Genomic DNA, 12,770 nt, shown 5'->3' on the forward strand with positions numbered 1-12,770 from the left:
GGACTATTTAAAGATCTTTCTTTTTTTTCTTTCTCCAAAATTTAAATATTTTCTTGCAATTGACATTCTAAACTTTAAACTTTGAAAGTTAACCAAGAGATCTTGAAAACATAAAAAAGAATAATATACAAAACTTTTCTTTGAAATAAAAACGATGGAAATGCTAACGATTTAAAACCAAAAACAATAGTCTTATTATTCTTATATACAACAAAAACAACAACGATGATGATGATGATTTCATAAGTATGAAACAGTATTTTGTTACTCGTAGCCCCATTTATTTGCTGATACTTTTAGCTCTGACCTGCTACGAATGTATTGATGTTGATGACGCTACACAATGTACTACTGTAAAGACATGTGCCAAGGATCAGGTGATGTCAATATATTGTGGTTTAAGGTAGATCGGGTGTCTTTCGCCATCTTGGATTGTAAAATAGCAGGAAACAATCGGTCTAGATCCTTCATGAAATGGGCAAATTTCGAGAGAAGAATTTTATTCATTTGTTAAATTTTTCAAAGAAATGAAGAAAATGATGTGTTTTAAAATATTTTATCGACTGTTTCTTTCAAATACAGAATACTTTTGTTTAATTCAATTTTTTCCAACTTTGACATTTTAGGGGAGATAACTCAGATACAGTTACTTTTATAAAGGAATGTGTTATGAATTTACCTAATTTGTTTTGAAGCAAGAAAACGAGTTCCGTGACCCCAATTTTTATTTTTATTTTTCTAAAAGCACGTTATAAGAGCTATCTTCTCATATTCTATCTTTAAATGATTTGTTTATTTATCTTTTTATCACACAAAATAGGAGTTTCCATGCATAATCTATACAAAATCTGACAATAATGCACACCCTTTTAGATTGAAAAGAAGCCACGTGACCTATATTTTTTATTATATTTTTGAAAAAAGCATGATATAAACTACATGATGGCAAATTGTTAAAAACATTCTATGGATTTTAATTTACACCCCCACCCCCACCCCACCCCCAATCTACCTTAAATAGTTTTTTTAATTACCATACTATAAAATCGTTTCATGGAGACCAAAAAATAGGCGGAAGATATTAAAGGTGCAATTCAAGTTCATCAGTCGAAACAAACAGACAAAATGTCCAGAAGGGCAACATTGAACATTAGAACATGAAGAATATGGAGGTGTTGTAAAAAGATCACAAATAAAGACAAACAGGTTTTGATACAAAAGTGAAGCCTTAAAAGGGTTCATGGGAGTAAACCTTTAAAAAATACGGTATTACATAAATAGAATGTTAAAAAACCCAATGATAACCGTACTATTTCATTTATGGGAAATGATAATTGATCATAATAAGTATTCACTACCAAATAAATGACATTGAAGACCTACTGGATGAATTTCTTTTGTTATTTGAGGTAATCTCTTTTTGTTCACTCCAGACTAGGCCTTATTTGCTTTGTTTTTTGCTTTTATTGCTTTGGAATTATTTACCTGATATTACATGTATAGAGTAAATGCGTTTATATTTGCTGGTATAAGATTAAGTTTTACTTAGTGTTATGAGTTATAGGTAGTCTGTGGAAAGGTATATACTATAAAATTGAGAGCAAGGGGCTTTGCCTCGAGCACTAAATTTCATAGTATATCAAATTTAGCACATATTTACAACTCAAGTAATCTTTTAATTGATCTATTCATAGTTTATTTTGGGTAACTACTTGTAATACAGGTATTTGTAAAACGGAATTCTTTGACTAAGTTTGATGATTTGTAAATTTACTTACTAGTATCATACCGGGTATTTGTTCAATTGTGACAGTGATTTCCCAGATGACACGTTTATAAATGCAGCAAAAGGGAGATATTTATTTAGATGTTTGGCTGAATATTTTTATGGAAAATTGCAAAAAAAACTTCAAATATGTAATTTTGTCTGATAAATAAAAACAAAATAGGTTACCAAATAAAGCAAACATGAATTAGTAATACAATGCTTTTTATTATCTTTCAGTATTGTTTTACTGCTCAGACATTTACCATAAACTTCGCGGAAGCTTATCGTCTTGGTTGTGGTCCAATAAAGGTTTGTATGGTCACGTCAGCCATTTACCATAAACTTTGCGGAAGCTTATCGTCTTGGTTGTGGTCCATTTATGGTTTGTATGGTCATGTCAGATATTTATCATAATTTTCGCGAAAGCTTATCGCCTTGGCAGCGGTCCAATTAGAGTTTGTATGGTCACGTCAGACATTTACCATAATTTTCGCGGAAGTTTATCGCCTTGGTTGTGGTCTGGTTTTATGATCTTGTTCGTGTTTCATCGACAAACTTAAATCTATTTTCTATTTCAATCTTCTACCTTTTAAGATTAAGCAATTGTTTTTAATTTTTCAAACTTACAGGCAAATTAAATATCGACAAATAGTTCGCCCTTGTGAAAAGAAATTATTGCATAAATTAAAGATTTATATATCGATGCTCCTAAGTGAACAACAACATCTATTTCAGAACTTTATTGAATATATTTAGATTATATATAACCAACATAACCTTTTTCACTTTTGAAGAATTGAAATATGTGTAGTTGGTGCCTCATTGACATATGCCACCAACAACTTATCTTGGTCATTGTAGTTTATTGAAAAAAAAAAGATTGTACTACCAATTGATATATTCTGTATTTTTTACATATGATTATGCATATGTTCGATGTGAGCAAAGGCTCCTTGTTGTAGGCCGTACTTTGACCTATAATTGTTTACTTTTTATACATTGTGACTTGGATGGAGAGTTGTCTCATTGGCACTCATACCACATCTTCTTATTTATATAGACCTGTCTACAATATGCATCAATTTCAACCAAAAGAGTAAACTTGGATGCTGGATGCTGTAACACGGACAAATGTAACAATAAACCGCCCGCTCTCCTTAAAGTGATTCCAAAACAAAACAGTACTAATTCATCATGTAAGTTTTAAAAACATTATATTTCATGATTTTCATCTTCCTAAAAGAATTTCATTCCCGAAATATTTGTTATATCATGTATAATGTATGATACAGATTTTAGCGCGCAAGACATATGTTTCTGGAAAACAGACCAGACACAGTCAAGAACAAACGTTTGGGAAGAGAACATAAATATAATTTGAAAGTATCAAAACCTACAATGGTCTATAAAGAATTGCAAAAATCACCTATGGTCAACGTTCCTTAAAAAAGTCTGATTTATATCTATTGTTTTTGTTACATCAATTTAATTTATACACTCAGGACACAACATCTTGTACAGACAGCTGTCTATTGTTTCTTAATGCTCGAAAGCACGCATATATCTAATATTTTTTTTTTAATTTTATATAGTATCTACTACTGATAAAAGTTTCTGTGTGAACCTGGACGACGATATATGTACAAGGTTGGCAATAGTTCGTCCTAATCCCTGCTCTGACGACTGTATTGCTTCAAAAATATGTCCACATATGTGCAAGAAATGCTGTAAGTAGACAAATTATGTCCACATACTTGTATTGCAAGAAATGTTGTAAGAAGCTAAAATATGACCACATATGAGCAAGAAATGTTGTAAGTAGACAAAATATGTCCACATATGTGCAAAAACTGTTGTAAGTAGACAAAATATGTCCACATATATGAGAGAAATGTTGTAGGTAGACAAATTATGCAAAATGCAATAATTAAGAGTGTAACTGGACTTCCGGGTTAGGACTTGTAACAATAGCTTGCGAAATATACAATATATGTACAAAGTCGGAAAATATAAAATCTATTTGTATGAGCTTTAGAAACAGGACGAAAAGCGAGGCTCGCTGAGCTTTTCTCCTGTTTCGTAGCGAGTACAAATAAATTTTATATCTTCCGACAATGTACATATATTGTTTTTATCCTGAAATTTACACCCAACACTTGAAACTTTAGTTGTTAAAATATAAATCATTGTCTCTTATTTTTCAAAGAAATCGACATAGTTTCAACGCGGACCGCGAAGAGGACCCCGAAATGAACTGGTACGCAAAAAGAAATATCCACATTACCGCTTGCTCAACATGGAAGCGGGGTAACAGGAGACTTTATTTGTACAAGTACAAGTACAAATAAAGCAAAAATTTATTTGTGTACCTGTTATTTGTACAATAGTTAGCTGATTGCAGGATAAAATAGAATTTTTGACATTTTTTTCCGGAATTGCAAAGTACACATTTGTGAAATTACCACCCACGAAGACTTGATATCGCCTTTGTAGTAAAATCAGTGAATTTACTAAATTTACAAACATTAAGTGCAAAGCAGCACCCAATCTGTTCCTTTTGTTTGCCTTGGTTTTTTTTAGCATGCTAAGTGCGAGTAAAGATTTTAGGTCACAAATTCATGATATCCTTCTATATTTTTTCTTTGTTTTCCCTTCATTTTAAACAATTAGTTTTCAAATTGAATAATTTTTCAGTCTTTTTATTTCAAACTTTTTAAATTAAACTAATAGAGATAGTTGTTAGTCAGCAGTATAAATATTTTGTAGTTTATTGTCTTGACTGCAATGAAGTCAATCATCCAGATAATTGTACTAAAACAACAGCATGTGGATATGGGAAGGTTAGTTTGCAATACTATATTTACGTAAATCTGAATATTGTGCAATTCCTTTCGTCCATGGTATTTTGAATGAGAATGTGCAAAATTGGTTTCCTTCGAAACGATATAAAACTAATTTAAAACGGTTGTCTTTTTTTTCTGACTGGATAAGAGCACCCACATCACAAACACTAATTTTTTTTTAATTTGTTAATGAGTATTTGTCTTTGTTATCACGTCTTACCAGCGCTAGCCATTTCATGAGAGTAATTGAGTTTTCAGAAGGTAATGTAAGTGTTTCTGGTATGATGGAATAGAGAATGGAAACTGGCTCCTAAATAATAATGTATAAATGTTCGGCGAAATGGACGCCACACATACAAATGAACCAAAATAAAAAAAAAACCACAAGGATAACAAAGGCTAAAGGTTCCTGACTTGGGACAGGTGAAAAAATGCGGTCGGGTAAAACAGTTAAGTTCTCAGTATTGCCTTGCGAATACATTATTTGATGCAAATGCCTCTTTTGCTTACAATTACATAACAAATCTTGTTGGCATGATTTTACAGAAAGACGTAAAACCAAAGCATTTTTTTCTTGATATGATAAATTTAATACTGTAATTAAACATTGCATGTGTAGCTGCTACTTTTGGAGTGTGTGTCGTGTCTGACATTCATTACTACTTTTGATTCTCTTTCAGCAATGTTATGGCTATGAGAAAATAGGATCAAATAGATTACCAGCAGTCGAGCTAGGGTGCATTGACGAACAGGTACTGTTAAAAATACTCATAAAGTCGATTGGTGCATTGACGAACAGGTACTGTTAAATATACTCATTAAGAATGTTGGTGTATTGACCAACAGGTACTGTTAAAAATACTCATTAAGTCGATTGGTGCATTGACCAACAGGTACTGTTAAAAATACTCATTAAGTCGATTGGTGCATTGACCAACATGTACTGTTAACAATACTCATAAAGTCCATTGGTGCATTGACGAACAGGCACTGTTAACAATACTCATTAAGTAGATTGGTGCATTGACGAACAGGCACTGTTAACAATACTCATTAAGTCGATTGGTGCATTCAGGAACAAGTACTGTTAACAATACTCATTAAGTCCATTGGTGCATTGACGAACAGGTACTGTTAAAATACTCATAAAGTAGATTGGTGCATTGAGGAACAAGTACTGTGAACAATACTCATTAAGTCGATTGGTGCATTGACGAACAGGTACTGTTAAAATACTCATAAAGTAGATTGGTGCATTGAGGAACACGTACTGTGAACAATACTCATTAAGAAGATTGGTGCATTGACGAACAGGTACTGTTAAAATACTCATAAAGTAGATTGGTGCATTGAGGAACAAGTACTGTGAACAATACTCATTAAGAAGATTGGTGCATTGACGAACAGGTACTGTTAACAACACTCATTAAGTCGATTTCTTTTTGGTACTCGTTTGTTTTTAACGCTCTCAAACTTAATATGCGTAAAACATCCGGAGATAATTGAAGTCTAAAAGTACTAAAAAAAAAGAAAAACAAAGCAAGTTGACTGGAGGAGTAAAAGAGAGGCGAACGATACCAAAGGGACATTCAAACTCATAAGTCTAAAATAAACTGACAACGCCATGGCTAAAAAAGACAACAGACAAACAATAATACACAAAATACAACATAGAAAACTAAAGACTTAGCAACACGAACCGCATCAAAACTGGTTGTGATCTCAGGTGCTCCAGGTAAATTAATTTGTTTATGTCCTAGTCTTTTTGTTCTTTAGTTTTCTCATTAGCAATCATACTACATCTTCAAAACTTTATTTCATTAACTAGGTATTATTTAAAACTGATTTGTAGATATCCTTAGAATTATTACTGGTAAAATATCTGGTTATCATATCATTCAAATTTTGCACACAATCATTTTCAATTTTTTTTGTGTTTCTAAAGGTATGCAACCTTCTGCAAACACCGTCAGGTCACGCATTTGGTAGACGGGATAAGTTTACTTTCACTGGAGGGTGCTGTGTTGGTGACTTTTGCAATACCCATCCAGATGGTATGGTGGCAACTCAGTCTTCAGTCACTACGGTCTCTACTTCATCGCCTGCTATAGTAGGACAAAGTATGAAAATAATATATACTAGGACACTTAAGATCAATAAAAAGTATAGAAAGATCGACAAATAGTAAAATGTGTTAATAGTTATGTCCTTATTGCATCTGATATTTATGTGGAAGATTCTCAAAGCTTTAGTTGAAAGCACCTTTAGTTAATACAACAATCAATGATACCAAAGCTCATACGATTTGTCACATGCGCATTTCTAAAGTATTTCCTCGTCATTGGCACTAGAAATAAAAACTAATCAGTATGTATCAAGTGTTAAAGAGCAATAGATCAAAATCGCCAAACCAATATAAAAAGAAACAGTCCATCGAGATTATAATCTTGAAATATATCAAACTTTACATATTAATATGACACCTTAAAAATTTGGTGCTTCCGTACCGCTTTTCTGGATTTACCTTCATCAGTATTAAAATTCCCTGTGTAATTATTTCTGTGAGTATACCAGCTGTTGAATCGACCTAGGATTAGAAATACAATCATGGCTTTTATCATATTTTACATGTATTATATTAAACATATACAAAGGCATAATTCAAAATATAATTTGGTACGTCTGAACCGCAGTTCTGGATTTACCTTCATTATAAACCAATTATGGAATATAAGTAAAGGAAGATATAGGTCTTTGTCGACGAAACAGCAACGAAACCAACACACATTACTATTTATAAAAGGAGATATGAGGAAAACGTTAATGCCAAATCAATATATATTGTATATTAACAGTAGTTGTGTGAAACAAAAGCATTCGTAACCAATGACGTATTACATTTTCAGATTGTAGTAATCAGTATCATCTGTCCTGTCCAGCTGGATTTAAACCAATAGGCAAAAACTGTTATCACATGCCACCAAACATAAATGTGACCAAAGTCAATGCTGAGGTAGTGATATATAGAACAATTATGTCATGTGTTTGTTTTATGTGTGTGTGTATATATATTGTCGCTTTCCTTTTATAAAATTGATATTGGAGATGGTGAATGTGTCAAAGAGACAACAACCCGACCAAAGAGCAGAAAACAGCCGAAGGCCACCAATGTGTCTTCAACACAGCGAGAAAGTTGCGGCCCTGGAGGCGGGCTTCAGCTGGCCCCTAAACAAAAATGTGTACTAGTTCAATGAAAATGGACGTCACACCAAACCCCAATACATATCAATGAACTAAAATTAAAAAACATACAAGACTAACAAAGGCCAGAGGCTCCTGACTTGGGACAGGCGCAAAATTGCGGCGGGGTTCAACATGTTTTGTGAGATACTTATAATAACTCATTGGACTATACAAATATTGAATTAACTGTAAATCAGGAATTTTTGCGTGTATTAATGTTTGTGATTGTTGAACAAAGAACACACATGCGAGATCTATTTTTGCGATTTCTGGTAATGCTGCATAGATATAATGCTATCAAAATTTGAAATGTTTTTATTTTAGCAGTACATATCACGTCGTAATATTCGCAAAATAAAAACACCGCAAAAATGTCTAAATTAACCGTTTTTGATTATCCTCACATGTTACTCCTCCGTTTTGGGATTGCAAAGGAAGAGGAATGTTAAGTCCACTTTATTTCGTCCCCTTGATTTCTAAAATTAAAAAGTATTATAAATCTATCAAATAACGTTATGCAGTTGTCACAAGACAAGTCTGTAAGATATCAATATTTATATTTTTTAAACTGTTTCTAAAATGTTATGTGTCATTTATATTCAAAGTTCTTTCATATCATGTAAAACCGCAAAATCTGCCAAAACAGCCTCATTTTGAGATTATGCCATTAATATTTAGATATTGTTCAAGGCTTAACCAAACAGATACTTTGGTGCAAGCTGTCTAGTACAAAGATGATAATTCGGGTTAAAAACAATTTGGGTAAGGCCTTGGCGTATATCTAATTTTATCGAAATCTATGTGTAAATTGGACCTGTTTAGCCAAATGCGTCAATTCCACCATATTTACGACACCAAAGGGACATAAAAACTAACTTTCATGACATGACGTGTCTCGTTTATATCACCCTATTTAGCTATTAGTAAAATAAACATACTTTTGTGGTCATGAAGAAATTTTACTATTTTTTTAATTTAAGGGTTCAAATAACGGATCTCGTATAAATTAATTAACTCACATGCTAGTTGGTATGTTTTATTGTTGTTTTAAATAGGCGGGAGTTGGCAAAAAAAGGGGGGGGGGTATTTTAAGAACATGTTATATTATTTTTACCATAGCACACATGGATTAATATACTTAGATTCAATAAATAACGATAATCTTCTAACTTCGTATTTTGCTATAGCGTAATTATTCTGATGCCCTGTGTATTTTTTACTTTTCGCAAGTTTGTTAAGTTTTATCTATGCGACTGTCATACAAGTGACAGGTTAAGCTGTATTCAGGTTTAATCTACCATTTTCTACATGAGGAAATGCCTATACTTAGTCAGGAATATGACATTTGTTTTTCATTCGTTTGATGTGTTTGTTGATTTTGCTATTTTATAAAGGACTTTCCCTTTTGAATTTTCCTTGGAGTTCGGTATTTTTGCTTTGTTACTTTTTTCTGCTACTATTATTTGAATGTAAATATACTTTTAGCGTTACTGTCATGACCGATGTTCTCATCTGGTTAAATTCTCAGACAAAGTGGAAATATTGAATGTGTTCTCTCATTTTGACAACAATCATCACCATGGTGACGGTGAGTTCCTATAATTTAAAACTAAAGGGGAAATATAATCATGTAAAAAGCTTATTAGCAATTTGACGTTCTATTTAGCAATATCATGACAGCATATTGATTACATATTTCCTAGGTGATAAGATATTCCAGAAATATCTTTTCCTACCAGAATTTCTTTAAAAAAGGTTGCTTCTTACTAGAAATCTATTGTTTGAGAGGTGATTATTTGTTAAGTTTCAGTCATCTCTTAAACGTGGTCATATAAACCGTTACGGTAATTTTATCAAACTTTCCGGCTGTTCCAGCTCCGATCCACATGTTAATCGAACTAGGGGGCGAAAGCAGTTTCGGTTCAAAATCGATGAATGTCTAGCGTTTTTTCATGTTTTTCAATAATACGATTTCTATTCAATGTTTTGTTTTTTTGCTTTTTTTTGTCCGGATGTTTTCTGTCCTTTTTAATTTAAAGCTATGAATATTTTAACTTTATTGTCATGAAACAGCCAACATGAACATCCAAGAAACATAATTGTATCAATGTACTGCTGTTTTTTCAGAGGTATTTACATCCTTGTCTAAAGATTTATTGGATCGTTGGATCTGGGACAGTGACAAGACAGCAGCCAATCCCCAGCTGATTGAACACGATTTCCATCTTACACACAACACATGCGTAGTAGCCTACATATCATACTTCACAGGAACTAATGGACATATAGTATATGCTTATGGCTTGTCGCCTGTGGATTGCAATCACAAAGCCGTTCCATTGTGCTATGTAACAAGATCATAGTACTGTCAATATTTTCAATTAAACATAATAGTACCCTTCTGTCATCAACTATATTCCGTCCAATATCTATAATATAATGAAATCCTCAAGTTCAGTTTATGTCATAAGTTTATTCAACACATTATTTCATACTTAAGTGCCAGTCTTTGTAAGAATCAGGCAATTTAGAAAAGTTTCAAAACATGGCCGAAAAAAACCCGCCGACCTAACCATCCTATTTTGAAGTTACCTTCTTCCTGAGTTAGAAATGGTAGGTCTTCGTTTTGTCGTGTCTGGTAATTCGCGAACCCCCTAGATAACGTTTGGTTAGAATGATATCATATCACGGAGTTAGCTCCCCTTAATTGTGAATTCTTAGTGCATTTCAACCAAATAATATCTTTAAATACAATAACATGAAAAGGAAACGACTTTTATATTGGTTTTGGTTTGTCGTGTTTCCACCACTGCCTGATTCTTAGGCAGATTGGCAATTAATTAACATGAATTTGCCTGTTTAGGCAAGCAGCTAGTAGTTTTCTCACTTTTTTTCATCAAATTGCATTGTAATGTTAAGAGTCGTGATGTCGGTTTCGTTATCATTGACATATATCCCAAATCTTGTATTTACATAAAATTGAAAATTGTTTACCAAAGTTACTGTAATCAAATATACAATACCTAGCATGATAAGATTTCAACAGATAATAATTAGTTTAATTGATCACCCAATATTGGAGTTCAAAATCAAATTGTCTAATACCTAATTGTCAAAATAACTACTCCACGTGACCTTGCACGACAGGTCTTGTATATAATCTACAAAAGACACTTTATAAATGTTATACGTCCGAGGCGCTTGTCTGGATTTACCTTTACCAGGTACGCCCAAAACCCGAATATTTGAACGCTTATGGGTTGAATAAAATGATTTTGTTTAGACAGGCAGAAGCGTTAACTGGTAAAATGACATTTTTCTTGTGTTGGTCAGGCACAAGTCTTCGTAGGTGAAATGAAATGTTCCTTATATTTGACCGGACAGAAGAATTATTAAGTCGACCAAGATTCTCCTGGGTTGTTCGGATACATGTGTTGATAGGTCAATTGAAATAATACTTCTGTTAGACCGACAACAGAAATAATCATATTGGATTGGCACACGTGTTACATGAGTCAACATACTCGTTGAGTTGGATAGGTACAAAAAGAGGCGAAGGATACCAGAGGGATATTCAAACTCATAAGTCGAAAACAAATTGACAATACCATGGCAAAATGAAAACGACGTAAAGACAAACAGTATACAAAACAAAACAAAGAAAACTAAAGACTGAGCAACACGAACCCCTCCGAAAACCGGGGGTGATCTCAAGTGCTCCGGAAGGGTAAGTAGATCCTGCTACATATGTGGCACCCGTCGCGTTGCTCATGTACGTACAAATCCGGTGATAAGTCTAATTCGGTAGGTCACATTCGAGGAAAAGAGGACGGGAGTGTGGTAACAAGTATTAATTTGTTTACTAAAATGCTCCCTAAGATGGATAGGAAAAATAGTTGGGTTGACATAAATGTTCCCCGGGTTGGACAGGCACAAGTGTTAATGTGTAATATGTGTAAGATGGATAGAAACAATAGTTGGGTTGACATAAATGCTCCCCGGGTTGGACAGACACAAGTGTTAATGTGTAATATGTGTAAGATGGATAGGAACAATAGTTGGGTTGACATAAATGCTCCCCGGGTTGGACAGGCACAAGTGTTAATGTGTAATATGTGTAAGATGGATAGGAACAATAGTTGGGTTGACATAAATGCTCCCCGGGTTGGACAGACACAAGTGTTAATGTGTAATATGTGTAAGATGGATAGGAACAATAGTTGGTTTGACATAAATGTTCTCCGGGTTGGACAGGCACAAGTGTTAATGTGTAATATGTGTAAGATGGATAGGAACAATAGTTGGTTTGACATAAATGATCCCCGGGTTGGACAGGGACAAGTGTTAATGTGTAATATGTGTAAGATGGATAGGAACAATAGTTGGGTCGACATGAATGCTCCACTGGTTGGACAGGCACAAGTGTTAATGTGTAATTTGTGTAAGATGGATAGGAACAATAGTTGGGTTGACATAAATGTTCCCCGGGTTGGACAGGCACAAGTGTTAATGTGTAATATGTGTAAGATGGATAGAAACAATAGTTGGGTTGACATAAATGCTCCCCGGGTTGGACAGGCACAAGTGTTAATGTGTAATATGTGTAAGATGGATAGGAACAATAGCTGGGTTGACATAAATGCTCCCCGGGTTGGACAGACACAAGTGTTAATGTGTAATATGTGTAAGATGGATAGGAACAATAGTTGGTTTGACATAAATGATCCCCGGGTTGGACAGGCACAAGTGTTAATGTGTAATATGTGTAAGATGGATAGGAACAATAGTTATTTTGACATAAATCCCCCCGGGTTGGACAGGCACAAGTGTTAATGGGTCAAATAATGTTTCTTGAATATGAAAGTCACAAATCTTTATGGGTCAACATTTTGAGATGAACAGGTTTAAACATTTAT

At 33.6% G+C, this 12,770-nt stretch overlaps 1 protein-coding gene across 1 annotated transcript; it reads left to right on the forward strand.

Annotated features, from left to right (window-relative positions):
• The first annotated feature begins 1,994 nt into the window (after positions 1-1,994).
• Positions 1,995-10,395, forward strand: LOC127725194 (uncharacterized). Its single transcript, XM_052232056.1, has 9 exons — positions 1,995-2,077; positions 2,829-2,964; positions 3,361-3,495; positions 4,535-4,608; positions 5,292-5,363; positions 6,557-6,731; positions 7,518-7,624; positions 9,340-9,442; positions 9,982-10,395. Exons 3-9 carry the CDS (start codon positions 3,480-3,482, stop codon positions 10,215-10,217), a joined length of 783 nt encoding a protein of 260 aa, XP_052088016.1. The 5' UTR covers positions 1,995-2,077; positions 2,829-2,964; positions 3,361-3,479; the 3' UTR covers positions 10,218-10,395.
• The last annotated feature ends 2,375 nt before the right edge of the window (positions 10,396-12,770 follow it).

Source organism: Mytilus californianus, unplaced genomic scaffold (genome assembly GCF_021869535.1).
Source record: "Mytilus californianus isolate M0D057914Y unplaced genomic scaffold, xbMytCali1.0.p SCAF_15, whole genome shotgun sequence".
NCBI classification, from domain to species: Eukaryota; Metazoa; Mollusca; class Bivalvia; order Mytilida; family Mytilidae; genus Mytilus; species Mytilus californianus.

Bases quoted from the DNA above. Each gene is read 5' to 3' on its own strand.
- LOC127725194 (XM_052232056.1), top strand. The intron at 7,625-9,339 runs GTAGTGATATAT...ATATACTTTTAG, and splicing joins TGACCAAAGTCAATGCTGAG to CGTTACTGTCATGACCGATG. The intron at 9,443-9,981 runs GTGAGTTCCTAT...CTGTTTTTTCAG, and splicing joins CAATCATCACCATGGTGACG to AGGTATTTACATCCTTGTCT.